This window comes from Podarcis pityusensis (genome assembly GCF_964106645.2).
Source record: "Podarcis pityusensis genome assembly, chromosome: 10".
Lineage (NCBI taxonomy): Eukaryota > Metazoa > Chordata > Lepidosauria > Squamata > Lacertidae > Podarcis > Podarcis pityusensis.
The window spans coordinates 24,678,230-24,693,361 of record NC_138035.1 but is presented as its reverse complement, the minus strand read 5'-3'; the positions used below and the strand labels follow the sequence as shown (position 1 = coordinate 24,693,361).

General features: G+C 45.2%; 2 protein-coding genes and 1 long non-coding RNA gene across 16 annotated transcripts in view; 1 reads left to right on the top strand and 2 right to left on the bottom strand.

Annotated features, from left to right (window-relative positions):
- The window catches only part of CHPT1 (choline phosphotransferase 1), a 19,437-nt gene extending 10,454 nt beyond the window's left edge, over positions 1-8,983 (bottom strand). Inside the window, exons 1-3 of one of the 3 annotated variants that reach the window (XM_081024065.1) lie at positions 8,747-8,983; positions 1,403-1,550; positions 54-195 (exon numbers count right to left, since the gene is read on the bottom strand). In XM_081024065.1, the coding sequence (XP_080880191.1) occupies positions 54-195; positions 1,403-1,550; positions 8,747-8,959 (503 nt within the window). In that variant the 5' untranslated portion in view covers positions 8,960-8,983. Of the gene's footprint in view, positions 1-53; positions 196-1,402; positions 1,551-8,220; positions 8,711-8,746 lie in introns of those variants that run through there. The other 2 variants (XM_081024064.1, XM_081024063.1) reach the window with 2 other exon arrangements.
- Positions 8,087-15,132, top strand: LOC308486877. Of its 2 annotated transcripts, none has more exons than XR_013991349.1 (2): positions 8,087-8,181; positions 12,825-15,132. It is a non-coding gene; the product is annotated as an uncharacterized lncRNA (long non-coding RNA). The 2 variants fall into 2 exon arrangements; XR_013991350.1 differs by lacking the exon at positions 8,087-8,181 and adding an exon at positions 8,849-8,984.
- The window catches only part of MYBPC1 (myosin binding protein C1), a 94,343-nt gene continuing 91,117 nt past the window's right edge, over positions 11,907-15,132 (bottom strand). For all 11 annotated transcript variants that reach the window (XM_081023955.1, XM_081023960.1, XM_081023952.1 and 8 more), the window contains one exon: positions 11,907-12,605. Coding sequence is in view for 8 of the 11 variants with exons in the window: in XM_081023952.1 (XP_080880078.1) it covers positions 12,514-12,605 (92 nt within the window). In the remaining 3 variants the exon portion in view is untranslated. The remainder of the gene's footprint in view (positions 12,606-15,132) is intronic.

Below are 15,132 nucleotides of genomic sequence, written 5' to 3'. Positions count from 1 at the left end.
GCAAATGTATTTCAATGTCAGTCACAGAGCAGATTATCCAAATAGCCACTTACTTGCCAAACTTTAGCATGCCACAAACATAGGTTTGCCAGTGAGCACAATAAAACAGGAACATTCCAATAAAGCAACAGAAGAACAGCCAGTCTGGGTTTGTTCCTAGCCGAACTGCTAAGCAGGCTCCAATACCAATGAAAACTGAAAAGTCCAATTAGCTTCCGTTAGTTATCACAGTTATTTGAAGAATGGTATCTAAATAGTTCTGAGCATTTGCATGTAACACAGTTTGTGGTGGTGCAGTAAAATGGGTGGAGATGCAAGCCATACTTGTGGTGAAATAGGCATAGGCCCAGAGACATTTGCAAGGTTCTTGCTTCATAGATTGCCCATCAGGTAGAGGATGTCCATGTCAGGGGGTGGCATCCTTAACCCATGGCACTCCATGTACTGTTTGACTCCAGCTCCCACCATCCCTGCCAGCATGGCCAATAGTGAGGGATGATGGAAACTCTCATCCAACATCTGGAAGACCACAGCTTAGCTACTGTGGTCTAGGTCAACATCAAATTCCTGGCACAAACTCTTGTATGGAGCCATAACATGCAAATTGTGTTGTTGTTGTTTTTTAATTCCATATTCTTATGGTCTGTGCTGTATTTCATGAGACGTGGTTGTAAGAAAAATGCCAAACAGGACACTTGGAAGCAACTACACTATTGGCTCTTAAAATAATAGAATTGGAAGAGTTGGAAGGGACTGCCGAAGGTCATCTAGTCCAACCCCCTGCAGTGCAGGAATCCTGCCCACAGCCGTCCCTGGATGGGTTCAAATCACCAACCTTCTGGTTAACTGCAAGACACACTGACCCATTGCACCACCTATCTATTTAAAAATATATAGTTTTACTGGGTGTGCAGCTTCTTTGAAGCTAAATTGTATAGAAGTAAAGGTCCAGTTGTGGATGACTCTGGGGTTGTTGCGCTCATCTCACTTTACTGGCCAAGGGAGCCGGCGTACAGCTTCCGGGTCATGTGGCCAGCATGACTAAGCCGCATCTGGCGAACCAGAGCAGCACACAGAAAAGCCGTTTACCTTCCCGCTGGAGCAGTACCTACTGGCACTTTGACATGCTTTTGAACTGCTAGGTGGGCAGGAGCTGGGACCGAACAATGGGAGCTCACCCCGTTGCGGGGATTCAAACCGCCGACCTTCCGATCAGCAAGTCCTAAGCTCTGTGGTTTAGACGACAGCACCACCCACGCACCAAGAGCATCATAATTTAAACCCAAGAAATACATAAACATTATTGGAATCATTCTGATATGCAGCAATATATGCAAACTGCCTATCAGTCCTGTGAGTCTTAACACAAAAAAGTTTTTTAAAAATAATAATAATTAATTACCTGTAGAAATAGAGTCACAGCCATGGTCGAAGAGTTCTCCCAAAGGAGAGCTGCTATTGGTTCTTCTGGCTTGCTTCCCATCAATAGCATCCAGTGATTGGTAAGCAAATAGTCCTAATGCACATGAGAGGAACACCCAAGGAGGAGCCTGAAACAAACACACAGGAGGATTCCATGCTATTAGGCAACTGCTGCAACATATGGCGTATATTAACAGTTGTGTAGGAGTCTCTTACTTTCCTTATCTGTTTGCCACACATTGTACAGTTCCATTTAAAAAGTCCACACAATCTACTGTAATTTCTTCGAAGGTCACCCACCCACACTTTCCTACCCTACTGGACTTTGCACAACACATGGGTCAAGCAGACCTGGAAGGCTGCCTTTGAAATGTCATTTATTGCACAATTGAACCATCCAGCAGAGTACATAATGTGCACTTGGCCTGCTGAACCCTATTGACTTACCTGTCTTGATTAAGAAACATTTGTCTATTCTATAAACTTTAATCCAGAATGTACATTTAGAAGTCACCCTTTGTTTTTCACTCAGAGCACTATCCCATGGTGGCCTTGGCTTAGCAGAAGTGCAAATTGGGGCTCCTTGTTTTAATTGATCCCCATTATCTACTAAACCCCATTCTTTTCCAAAGGGTCCCCCAACTCTCAGTAACAGCATGTGACAGAGCTTGCCACAAAGGTAGACCCACTACTGAATACAACCCTCACAATTTATTTATTTTTTATAGAAAATGAAACAAAAAAACCTCCTTGATCTGAGTCATTTCCAAAAGAACATTCTTATACTCTAACCTGGTACCCTGCAGATGGTTTGGGACTACATCTCCCATCATCCCAGACTACTGCCCATCGTGGCTGAGGCTGATGGGAACTGAAGGAGGAAACCGGACTGGGGAAGGCTGCTCTGCTATTCAAGGTTCAGGTATAGAACTGGACACAAAACTGCAAGTCTCAGAAGAGACAGGTGTGAATAGGCACGCGAAACACAATTATCTTGTGGAACTACTGCAGCAGACAAACCTAGCCACTTTACAAAGATGTACTGGCATCTTCGACACATGGGATGCAGAAATTAAATCCTATTTTTGAAAAATGGGATGGGGCAATTTCTATCTTCTCCTATTGATTAAAGCATAACACTTACCCAAATGGGGGATGGGAAGCCTGTACTACAACAATAGGCAGTGTGCCCTGATGAATGGCAGACAGAACTAGAGACAGAGTGGGAAGCCTTTAATACTTAGATCACATCTCTGCTGTAATTAAAGAGGTGCGACCCCAAAGGTCACAACCAGCAACTGATTCATTACATGCTGATCTTAGGCATATTCTTAGTAAGTAATGAAACCACACATTATAATTAAGTATAATTACTCCCAGAAGAGTTGGCAATTATGAGCAATGGGGGCAAAATTTAAAGGTGCTAGATTTTCATTCTAGTTTCATTCTGCATTTAGTTTCATTCTGCATTTAGGGAGAGCGCTGTTTCTCACATTTCACCCCCTCCCCTTTCTAAGCTATCAGTTACCTTGCACGCCCTTCCAGCAGCAAAAAAGGCTTTCTATATATAGCCATCCTATTGCAATTCACTAATGTCTCTCTCTCAACTTTCATCCTAAAGTAACTAGACCTACAGGGGAAATGGGCTTGCAAATGCTTCAAAGCAAAGCCCAGTGGGAATGTAAGCCACCATGTTTGGAAACATTTTAGAAACACAAGAAGTTGCCATATACCAAGTCAGGCCATCGGTCCACCTAGTTCAATACTGACAACACTGGCTGGCAGCAGCTCTCCAAGGAGCCTTTCCCACCCCTATCCAGAGATTGAACCTGGGACTTTCTCCACATAATGCATCTGTGATACCACTGAAACAATACCTGGAGTATTCAAAGTCCAGCTACCAACAAGATGTGTACACTCAAACCCGGGAGTTTGTGTGCTCTTTTTCCTGCCTTGCATATGAGAAACACCAGTAAAATAATATTAAGGACAGAAGCAGAACAAATAGGGCAGGTGAGGATAAAAAATACAGTGGCATCTCGGGTTAAGTACTTAATTCGTTCCAGAGGTCTGTTCTTAACCTGAACCTGTTCTTAACCTGAAGCTCCACTTTAGCTAATGGGGCCTCTTGCGGCTGCCACGCCGCCAGAGCACAATTTCTGTTCTCATCCTGAAGCAAAGTTCTTAACCCGAGGTACTATTTCTGGGTTAGCGGAGTCTGTAACCTGAAGTGTACGTAACCTGAAATGTATGTAACCTGAGGTACCACTGTACCAAGTTGCTTGTCTCCAGTTCAGGACCACTGGTTAAAACAAGCTCACAGCTAAAGACAAATGACTGTTACAGCTTCTCTTAGCCTAAGATTCTTAGTCCTCTGATCAGGCTACACCTCCAACAGCACACACCTTTTGCAAACATGGAAGCTGCTGCATGGAGACACCCACATGCTACTAACAAGTGCTACCTCTTCTGAGATGGAGGTCTCGTTCTGCCATCTGGCAGCTAGCACAAGTGGAAGGGCATTTTAGCAGAATGTTCTCAAGTACTGATTCTGTTGCAATAATTTCCACTGTTACAGTCTCAGCATGGATGCCTATCAGCCTCCAAGAATCCCATTTTCTTGTTCTAACAAATCAAAGAAACACATACAGAAACAAGTTTGGAGGTGTGCAATGCATGGGGAACGTGTGGGATAGAAGGAAAGAATGGACTTTCTGCAAACTCCAGAAATTTGGGGGAGGGTGTGGGTAAGATAGAAATGATAGTGCTGAAACTAGGAAAAGAGCAAAATGCAAGCAACAGGGGAAAGAGGCCAGGGTTGCCCTGCTTTGCTATGCTTACAAATTACACAAGTAGCCAAGGAAGCACAAACAAGGCACAAACAAGTTCAGCCTTAGCTAACCCCAACGGTAAAGATTCCAAACTCACAACGGCAAATTTCACTCCCCGATACTGCTTGCAAGTTGCAAAACATGATTAATGCAGGAGAAAGCGAAAGTGATGCAAAATTAAAAGTACAAAGTGAAACTGTTGGGAGAATTCCCAGCACAGCGTTTGCTAGCTTGGCACTTCCCCAATGTTTCGGGCTACAGTTGGCTGGCACTGAAGAGAACTGCAATCCAAAAATCTGGAATGCAGCAGGTTGGCGAAGGCTGCACTAGCAGCATGAACTAAAACCTTAAAGGAACAATCCATATAAAAGTGTACACTTTTAATTAAGCACATGCCCAGTTCTTTCATATTGAAACCAACAGAACATGCAGCAGGCCTCAAGTTCTTGGGACATGGTCCCAACTAAAAGCTGTAACCCTACCCAGAATTGAGTAAGTCCCAATAAGTCTCTGAAGTATGGTTTACTTCACAGTAGACATAATTAGGCTCCCATCCCACACTACCTGTAGGATTACTGCCTTAACATGCTTAACTTCAGCTGTTTTGAGGGAGGAATCATAGAATTTGAAGGAACCCCGGGGGTCATCTAATACAATCCCCTACAATTCAGGAATCTCAACACACGGCTCCCCATGTGATTTGAAACCATACAGGACCCTGCTTAGCTTTGCAAATGTGCTAGCAGTTTTATTGCTGCACCAGGGAATGTATTCACATTTTGGTGGGAAGGTAGTATTTTTATTAACAGCTCAACATTTGATTGGCTTTTTCAACATTCTAGTCCTGTATCTGGATGGTGTTGTGTACATAAATTTCCTGCCAGTGCAGTGACTTAAGGAAGAGGAAGGAAAAACAAGCTGCCAATTTCTGTAACACTTTTGCTGAACACTTCTGTTAGCAGTAGTTTGGTGGCCTCTTCTAAACTCAGGACTATGTATAATTCTGAGCATTGTTAAAGCTTCGTGTAAACAACAACAGAAGCTGCACAAATAGCAGGTTCTTTTAAAAACATTGGTTGAATCTTTATCTGTCTCTTCCCCAGTTCCCATTTGCTGAGGAAGTAAAATGTTTAGGCGATTATATCCATTTGTCACCCACTGAATGTGACTGTTCCAAGCTAATTCTGGCATCAAGGGGTGTTTCTGCATGTTTTTAATCCTGTGTAGACCAGACCAGACCAAGCAGAATATCATGATGCAAATGTTTACTGACAGGCTGTCTAGTCCTCAGAGCACTTCAGCCAACTTAGCACTAGCTAATCCTCCTAAAGACAGAAACTGAACTTCCCTTCTCTATTCACAAATAATATTCCCAATTCATTTTTCTCCCACTCTTCTCACAGAACCATATCCAGCTAGTCCAACCCCCCTAGCCTGGTACAGGAAAGGAGGAGCCCACCAGGGAACAGGTACAATTGTTGAACTGCTTTTAATGTAAAGAAGGTTCTCCTATCTACATTTGACTTCAACTAGAAATGGAAGACACAACCATTTTATCTTTTTACACAGAAGCAATGCCAACTGATTATCAAGGTTGCAGCCTTCTCTTTCAGGGGGTGGCTGTGGTTGTTTATGCTGCAACAGACCCAAAAGTCTTATGGTGCATTGAAGACTAGCAACCACGATGAAAGGTTATACCACAATAAATCTGCTAGTCTTTATGGTGCCATAAGACCCTTCTCATTTCAGCCACAATACTGTTCGTACTATATGCGCAAAGGCTTTGATTGCGCCATTAGCAGTGCAATTCCTTACCCACCATCAGCTGAGTGTTGGGATTAGAGTTTCTCAGCAAGGAAAACAGGTTTGCTGCTGTTTGTCGATTTTTATTTCTTTTTTGCACAATAGGGGAATCAGCTTCCAGCAAGAAGCTTTGGGGGGGGGGGGCGTCCCAGAAAGGAGTTGCGGAAAGTTGGGGGATGGGGAGGAAGAGAACAGGAGAAACTAACCGTTGGATAAGCACCGCAACAGCATATCCAGAAAGATTACTTTTAAATCAATAGATCAGGAAATACAAATTAAAAATTCACAAAATAGTACAGACATGAGGTGAGGAGGAGTTGTGTCATTTGGCACTTGTGATGTTACAGGAACTCACTGGCAAATATCAGTAGGAAGGGGCATCAGAAGTGTAGTTTCAGTAAACATCCTCCTCCACCCCATCAGTGACGTTAACAGAGAACCAGAGACACATTGTGGGAACTTTTGCAAATTGAGAGTCTACTTTCATCAGTGTGGCGCACTCTTCAGCAGGTACTCAAGATACTTGCACAGTGACATTCCACGCAGTACGATAGGCATGAAGAGTCCCCGTGACGCCCAGGAAACAGGCACATTGGCTTTTGGCACAAGAGCTCACTCTCTACAACTCAAGTACACAAATCACATTATCTGAGCAATTGCAGGGGGGTGATGGAGGAGTGAAGCTAGAGTTGAGCTGGATTCTTGAGAAAGTTTATAGCATTTTTATTTTCTCCACCCATCTCCCTAGAAAAAGTTGGCTTCTGTACAGAACTTCCTCAGAATACCTTCCACTATTTTGGGTGGCCACTGACATTTCCATTCCCCACCCCCACCCCACCCTCAAACACCCCAGAGCGATGCTTGGTCTGGGGCACTGTGGAAGATGCAAAATCCCAGCACTGTTGGTGCTGCTGCCACCTGCAGAGTCTGCAGCACCAAACAAGTGGTGTCATTAGGAAAAAGGAAAAAGCTATTCTCCTGATATTGCTAATGCTAGGCTCACCCCCAGTTAACAGTTGGGATAATGACTCCTGCCACCTGAATAAATTTCATGAAATGGTTCTTGTGCTCACAGATAGATGGGAGAATTTACAGAAGTCATTTCCAGATGTAAGGTCTCCAGCACAAGGACTACCTTGAAGAAAGAGGTCTGGCTGCCACCTAACAAGCAAGCATCTGCATTGATCTCATACCTACAACTCATCACACATGAAAGCTGTAAACTTTCCCCAACATGATAACTCCCACCTGCCAAGGTCCAGAACTTCAGAAGAGCACTAGGTTGGTGAAGCCTACACTAAACCTAAATTCATTTGTCATCAGATAGGATCCTGCTCCACATCTATCGCTGGGTGGTCTTTTTGTAAAAAAGGCATCCCACAGTCCTGCCACCCCACCTCCACCGTAGGCCTCTCTGACAGGGCTCCCCTGTGAACTAACATACTTGGGGGAAAGCCCTCAATGTCTGGCCACAGCCAACAGGTTCTTCTCCTTTCTTTCAGAAAACTGAAAGCCCTTCTTGAAAGAGGAGCACCCTGCGGCTGAGCTCATCCCACTTTGGCCTCCTGTAAACAGATTCTGCAGGCTTGTGCATCACCAACCCTGTTTGGCCAGATCTTTGCCGCCGTCTGTGTGCCCTAGCATCAAAGCCTCTCTCGAACCACTTCGAATTCCACTTTATTTTGCCTTGCAAGATAAGGACGGGAAGGCGAATGTCGTGGCCCCTTGCAGAAAGGCAGAAGTAGTTGTGCGCCATCCACATGCATGGGCGACACAAGCCCCCTTCCCACCTAGTCCTGAAATGGGCTTCAACGGAAGAGCCCAACACACAACCAGCCGCCAGTCTTAGCGACGCGGCAGGCTGCTTCCTCCGCCAGCCGCGCCGCGTTTCCTCACAACTCAACGTCCCGAAGACTGCTCGTTTTGTTTTCCATTGGCAGCCGCTGCTCCAGGCTGCTTCGTCTCTCCCCAAGTCCAGCCCCTCCCGGCTCCCCAGCCAGGCCAGGCCCGCCCCATCCCTCGACGGCTAGCCCGCCCCGCTCCTCGGTCTTCGTCTCCCCACCGGTGGTTGGGGGCGGGGAGGGACGTTGCCTCCCCGGCCGCCGCTGAGGGAGCAGCCGAGGAGGCGAGTACCTGGCGAGGGCGCGCGGCGGGCTGCTCCTACCTCTTGGTGGGCGCTGGGGCAGTAGGCGATGAGCGCGAGCGTGGGGAGCAAGTTGAGGACGAGGCCGCCCAGGGTGATGGCGTTGGGAGCCAGCCAGGCCGGCGTGCGCTCCACCAGCCAGGCCCAATAGCGCTGCAGCGGCGGCTCCAGCAGCGAGCGCCCGGACGCGTTGTAGCGGTGCTGCTCCAGGCGCCGCAGCTGCGCCGCGCTCAGAGGCTCCGGCAGCAGCAGCAGCGCCATGGCGGCTCCCCAGCCGACGCCGCCCTGCTCTGGGACTCCCAGCGGCGACGGGGCAGGAGGAGCAGCCGGGCCGCCTCCCCTCGCTGGGGCGGGAACCGAAAGAGAGAGAGAGAGGGAAGGACTGTTTTCGCCCCTGCTCTGGCTGGAGGCGGGCAGGAAGTCGCAGGCAGCGGAGCTGAGGCCGCCTCGTGCAGCCCTTTCGCAAGCCAAGAAGGAAACACCTGCCCTGAGCCCGGCTATTTATTTAACCCGCTGGCTTGTGAGGCGGCCGCGACCTGAGAGCTACCTTTACGCACGTGACGCCGCCGCTCCAGGGCTCGCGCTTCCCCCGCGCGCCTCTCCCTACAGCAAAGGAAGCGGAGGCGAACTTGGAAGGGGAAGCCTGTTGCAGAAAAACACCTCCGCCCACCCCAAGGCGTCTTGTGCTACCTTGTGGCGCCAATCTGTGCGTGGTGGTTGCCTCTTTAATCAACCAAAGGTTGCTGAGGCAGAAGTCCATGGAGTTCAGTCGGGCTTGCTCGGAGGTAAACCGGTATAGAAGTGCAGCCTTTGTCCTATTGTGGGACTTATTCCCAGATAAGAGAGAATAACTGGCGTAGAGTATTAATTCCTGACCGTTGATGGGAGATGGAGACCCATAACATATGGAAGGGCCACACATGTTTTCTCACAGCACACTACCCACCCTGGGAGTAAGATCCATTGGGCACCCCTAACCTTAGGTCCAGTCGTGGACGACTCTCGGGTTGTGGTGCTCATCTCGCTTTACTGGCCGAGAGAGCCGGCGCACAGCTTCCGGGTCATGTGGCCAGCATGACCAAGCCGCTTCTGGTGAACCAGAGCAGTGTATGGAAACGCTGTTTACCTTCCCACTGGAGCAGTACCTATTTATCTACCTGCACTTTGATGTGCTTTCGAACTGCTAGGTGGGCAGGAGCTGGGACTGAGCAACAGGAGCTCACCCTGTCGTGGGGATTCGAACCGCCGACCTTCTGATCGGCAAGCCCTAGTCTCTGGGGTTTAACCCACAGCGCCACCCGCGTCCTACAATAGGGTTTACTTCTGGCTAAAGCCATGTATAGATTTGTGTCATTGGGCGCCAGGCCTATTCCTTTTGGAGGAATTTTCATGGAGTGCAGTGGAAGTTGATGTAAATTGCATTGCAGGACATTTTATTTGTTTAATATGCCATCCTTAATCCAAGGTGACAGTGGTTTACAGTATAAAAACATGGATATATATAACATAATATAAAAAAAACACACTATCTCTTTCAGTTTAAAAGGCCGTAGATGGTTTAATCAGCCAGAGGCCTGGTTATAGAAGAACATTTTCACGTGGCACCTAAAGATACGTAATGAAGGTGCCAGGCAAGCCTTCCTGGAGAGAGCATTCCACAAGTGGGGAGCCTCCACGGAAAAGGCTTGTTCTTGTGTTATCACCTTCTGGACAAGAAAGGCCTCAGGTGATGATCATGGGGTCCGGGTCAGTTCATATGGGGAGAGGTGGTCTTATTGTGGTCCTGAGCCATTTAAGGCTTTATAGTGCCAATTAAATGCTCAAACTGTCTTGCTCCACTGAGCAACCTGAACACTGAGTTCTGCACCACAAGTTTCCAAACCATCTTCAGAGGCAGCCCTACACATAATGTGTTGCAGTAATCTAACCTAGAGCTTACCAGAGTATTTGATTTGGTAGAAGCTTTTATGATATAATACTTCTTGAAGTGTTGTCAGTTGATAGGATATATCCTGGCCCTTCTGCTATTTCATGGCTATATGCAAAAAAATTAGTGTGTTATTTACAGTTGATTATTTCAAGGCCTGTTAGGTGTCTTGGAAGTCATTTAAAACTTTAAAGGTAGAATTTATTTATTTTAAAAAAAACATTTATTCAATTTCCTTATCTTAAATTATTCTGTTTCTCCCTTTAAATTTGCAAACAATAAATAAACAATAAATTAAAGGTACAATTAAAACATTAATTTACTTACTACTTTTTAATCCTGTCATTTGTCCACTGAACTCAGGGTTCTTCTTTTCACATTGTGCTCTTTCCCATTGCATCACAATAACCCTGTGAGGTGGGTTGTACTGAGCAATACTGTTTTGCTCAGGACCACCTCAGTAAGTTTCATGACCATGGGCTTGGTCTCCAAATTCCACATTTTGTGTTACCTTGTTCGGAATAAGCACATCACAGAGGCTCAGTAATATCTTTGCATGCAGAAGGTCCCAGGGTTCAATCCCCAGCATATTCAGGCAGGGCTGGTAAAGAACCTTGTCTGAATCCCTACAGAGCTGCTAGATATACCAGTGATCTGACTTAGCATAAGGCAGCTTCCTATGTTCCTGTCGCACCTCTTGTTAGATATTACCCTTGCATACTAAATGAACTTTTGCAAAATTTAAAAAACCATTTTCAAAATTAAAGTTAATTGCTTGTTGCTCCCCAGCAACTGGTATTCAGTGGCATAATGCATCTTAAAATTGAACTTGCATATAGCCATAGCTATTAGTCACAGAGAGACCTATTTTCCAGATTGTGAAATGGCCTAATCCCCATTATAACCTTCTAAGCTATTGATCATCACAACATCTTGAAGAATGCATGTGGATTAAGTTATAAATTCATGGAGTCTATACTTGACTTGCATTGGAATGAGCTAACTGTACTGAAAGAAAATTTCCACAACATATGTTAAAGGTTTGCTTGGGCGCATTGATGCAGGGAATATTTTCTGTGAACCATGTTCTCTGTGCACACAAATGCGTTTCAGGTGGTGATTCTGGAGTTTTGAAGGATCTCTGTAGATTCTGAGTCATGCAACATTTGCCATAGAAATGCATATCTGAGGACAATGGGGAGCATTATCTGGAGACAAAGCTGTGAACTAGCATTTGGGCATGCCAGGCTTTCCCAAATTCAGACCTAATTGATGGAAATGAGGTCTACTGAAGACACATACGACAAGTTCATGATCCATTACAGGAGTCACTGTAAAATTTCAGTTAACAAGCCAAGATTTAATGCATGGCTTTGGATTCGCTGTTATGAAGGGCTGTGGTGCTTTGGGGCAGTGCACTGTTTTGTGAAGGCCAAATATAAAGTTTTAATACAAAATAAAACCTTTTGCTGCATTCCCTAAACACACTTGTTAGTCCCAATGAACTCCGTGGGACTTCTGAGTAAAACTTATCAGGTTTGCATTATTCATAGTGCAAGCAACTATTTTATTTCACAACTAACTGTTGGTGCCTGTGCTGTAATTTGCACACAGTGTTATTGTGCAACCACGTGCAAAAACTCTGAATGCAAGTTGATTCTTGGCATCCCCATTTATAATCTGGTATCTGTCAATGCAGTTCGAGTAACAAAAGGCATGCGTATTGGCACAGTAATGGTAGACCAATTTGCAGCAAACACAAACATCACAGATACTGAGCTAGCTCTTAAACACTTCAGCTTTATTGTACATTACATGAAACTTTTAGTAGCCAAGAGATTCACAAAGGAGTGAGCTGAACAGAAACCCTTCTAACTGAAGATACATTCCGCTGAAATAACTGTTAAATGCTGCAAATCACATGTGCCAAACAGTCCATTTTTAGCAGCCTAGGAAAGTGTTAGATCCATTATTTATCAAAAGAGGTATGTGTTTCAAGGCCTGACTGCACTGCCACTGGGTCTAGCAGTACCTGCTTCTCACAAAAAAATTAAAATCTATCTAGCCATATAAAGTACAAACTCAAATACTAGCTCCCATGCGTATTGGCATAGCTTTTTTCCATTTCTTTGCTTTTCAGCATTAGAGAGAGAGAGAGAATAAAACAAACACAATGATGTGGATCATTGAAACGTGGGTAAGCTTCAACTTCAACATTTCAACTTGAAAAAAACAATCCATGCATGAATTTTCTTTCCAACAGCATCAAGAGGGAAGGGGCAATGCAGCGGGCCATGCTGTGGGAGTGCCATGGTAGGAGTTAAACTGCTGCAGTGCTGGCTGCCAGTTTCCAGTGCAGTGGCGGAGAAACACTGTGGCCAGGCTCTTTACTTTTCCTCAGGGTTGCATGCTTTCATATAGGAGTCAATGATATGTGGGGGCACCCCTTGCAATAGTAGTCTGAAGAATGAGACCCCACCTACGGACAAGGAGGAAGACAACAGTTAAAGCAATCAAGTGAACAGGTGTTTGCAAAAACTGAATTCCAGCTGTAAGTGTCCTGATATCCTACAGGCATTGACAGTGGGTGGTGGGTGGGTGGAGTGCAATAAGTTGAATCTGCTTCCAGGTAAACAAATTTAGGATTTGCAGCCTTGATGTATCTCTGACTGCAGCATTATTTTTTTTCTTCATGTAGGCTGAAATGGATCCCTTGGGAAGAGGGCCATCAAGGACTCATTGGTTCCATGTACAGTCAATGGAGACTTAGAACCAAATCAGAACCAGGGCAGACATCACGTTTGCCATGGGAATGCTGCCAACAATGGGCTTGCTAATGACAAGCCATTGTTGGCCCCGCTGTAAAGTCTGCAAGTACTCATCGGGTGAGCTGGTGCCATCGTGTTACAAGTCTCCACGCCCTCTCCCAAGAGAACGCGATGGCGAGTCACATGTATTGGTAATGGGGGCAAGAAGATTCAATGTGATGCAACTGATCCATGTGGCAAGTCCTTGTACCAGACCAGAGCACACATTATGATTCCCAGAGGGATGCAAAAGCAGATTCCCAGTGGCAATTCCTTCTCCTCTCAGTTCTTGTTGTAACCCACCCTGGTGTGGAGCGTATTTATTTATTAAATAAATAACCTATTGGTAGCATTATGGTTAGACATTAAATGTGTGGCGTCTTCTGTGTCTCTTCCTTGCATCTTCCAGCAGTTGAAATAGATGTGTGACATGACATCATTGCATTGCGTCACCTGCCATTTGTCATCTAATGAAGTGCTGAATGCTGTCATGTCTTATCAACTACCTCCTTTCAATTATGCCACACCATGAAACATGAATCAGCCAAGTGTAAGGTAACATTTTGTTCAGCCCTGAGAGCTGAGCAAATGGGTGCTTATGGTGAGATAGGTGATTGTTGCACAACTCTCAACCCAACACCTATGTACTGCAGCCTGACTCAAACCACTTCAGCGGATTTGCAGTGGCATGGGGAAAATGGGGGCAGTACCAAGTTGTGTGGAGGAGAAATAAATTACAAAATGTAAAGTGGTTTCCCCAAACCACAGCACACTTGCTTATAAGTGACATTAAAGTCAGCAGATCTTATTTTTCAGAAAACAGTATTTGGTACTGGTGTGCTAATATCACTTATTACACCTAGTAACAGTAGTAACATTTCCTTTGATGCTTTTTCAAGGTTTTAGGAATGTTCCAACTGAACACTTAAATCATTCTTTGGGGGTTTTTTTTGGTGGTGCTAAATCTGTGACCACAAAGAAATTAGGAAGCTGAATGCAGATCACTTTTGTGCTCACAGTTACAAATTAGAGAATAATATCTTTGCCCATCCTTAGTGCTAGTCAAAATGAGAACATTGCCTTCTTAGAAAGGGCTACTGTAGCTAAGGAGCCTTTGTGCAGAAGATTCTTCCAATGATTTGTCATTAGACCAAGAGAAAATAGGACCTGTTTGTGGGGTAGCACAGTTGGAGCTTCCACATGGTTCCTTAACATGTTACTGCAGCAATGTCTGCATGCAGGAAAACATGTGGGAAGGGATAATGATGTGATTAATTCCTGTGTTAGCCCCACCTGCCCCTAACCGGAGTGATGCTATCTACCCATTTTATAGGCTCTGGTGTGAGATGGGGCAACAGGAACCGTGAAACCCACCACTCCAGTAAAAACAGGTCAACAACCCATCAGTGCATTACAACGCAATAGACCACATGTCCTTTCCATTGAGTTAATTAGCAATGTTGTGGCCAATCTTCTTTGGGGTACCTTTTTGATTACCCAGGGTAATCTGTGGGTAAGGTATGCTGTGGATTCATGAAGCAAGAGAGTTTTGTGTGTACAGCTCCTTCATTACCCTATTTGAAGTACAAACTCTTAACAGTAGTTCCCTTAGCGCAGTGATGGCCAAACTTGGCCCTCCAGCTGTTTTGGGACTACAACTCCCATCATGCCTAGCTAACAGGACCAGTGGTCAGGGATGATGGGAATTATATTCCCAAAACAAGTTTGGCCATCAATGCTTAGTGTCCTGAGGCTCATTAAAGGGGGGGGGCTGAGAACCCCTGCTATAAGTGTCCTAGAATTGCCACCAGTTCTGGCAGTATGCGAGGAGTAAGCATGGCCTCTAATAACCGAAAACTTACCTTCTGATGCATTTCCAATTCATGCCATAAACCTAAAGCACCAGGACTTTCCGAAGATGAACTTACCAATTGCTTCCAGTAAGTTTCAGCTCTACTGAGTCATGTTTTACCACTGACCCTTAGGGAGGAAGCTTTTTCCACATTCAACCAAATGAAACTGCAAGTTGCATTTCTGTGCAATCTCCCATATCCAGCTGAAACTGCATTATTCGGATTGTCTTAACTCTAAGTAATTAAGGCATGCCACTGAAGGTTTTGAGTTTGTTTGTTTTTTTAAAAAAAAATAGGCTATGCTTTCCTAATCTTCAGTGAATAGAGAAGACAAGACACACATTTT